At 46.6% G+C, this 854-nt stretch overlaps 1 protein-coding gene across 1 annotated transcript; it reads right to left on the reverse strand.

Annotated features, from left to right (window-relative positions):
* Positions 1 to 288: 288 nt before the first annotated feature.
* Pmar_PMAR017408 (hypothetical protein) lies at positions 289 to 576 on the reverse strand (the record flags this gene model as incomplete). The annotated part of the gene is made up of 1 exon (XM_002785078.1): positions 289 to 576. One exon carries the CDS (start codon positions 574 to 576, stop codon positions 289 to 291), a length of 288 nt encoding a protein of 95 aa, XP_002785124.1.
* Positions 577 to 854: the final 278 nt, after the last annotated feature.

Below are 854 nucleotides of genomic sequence, written 5' to 3' on the forward strand. Positions count from 1 at the left end.
TATATCGCGTTGATGCTACTGTTCAACATTTACATAAACCTCAACACCTATATTGGATCATTTGGACTCCAAATTTTGGAGAAACATTTTCCACTACATAGCGAGAGTTGGCCTGAATATCGGCATTGAACATAGCAAGAACAGAACTTAGTTGAGCGCCTCACGGACGCATCGGATGAGCTGATCGTTTAAACAAACAGCCATCCATACAGAACTCGGAACAGAGTCACTCAAGGATGGGCAGTAAACGATGCCAATAGCTATAGATTGAGATCAGGACTGCATCAATCACGCATCCGATGCCGAGTCGCGGATTTTATCGGCCTTCTTCTGAGTCTTCTTGTAATGACGCTCCAGTTCAGTGGACTGCTCTGGAGTGGCTTGGAAGTCCTGGAAGCCAGCGTGACGGAGCCACTCACTAGATGGGCCATAGCCAACCTGCGCATAACCCCAATCAGAATAACCATTCTGATATTCGCCGAGGAAAGTGTAATGCACAATTAGCCACTTCTTAGTAACATATTCACCGAAGCCGTCCATCTCGGCCTCTACTTGGTCAGGGCCTTCAGTGGTCATCATAACATCAACTTCATGCTCGATCTCGTACTGAGCCTTCCTAACGTCATATACATATACTTGAGATCCATAACGTTACAAACAGCTTCAGATACCCATCAGAGAAACTCATCCCTGAACTCCCCCTGCCAAGAGTACTCGACAATGAACTACTCGAGCGGCTCGACAACGATATGGAATCTCGTGTGCATTTACCTGGTTTCTAACTCGTCAGCATTCAGGTAGTGAGCACTTCTATCATTATTACAAAAGGGCCGACTACCGCAGTCAGGCCGGGA

Source organism: Perkinsus marinus, assembly GCF_000006405.1.
Source record: "Perkinsus marinus ATCC 50983 genomic scaffold scf_1104296934060, whole genome shotgun sequence".
Lineage (NCBI taxonomy): Eukaryota > Perkinsozoa > Perkinsida > Perkinsidae > Perkinsus > Perkinsus marinus.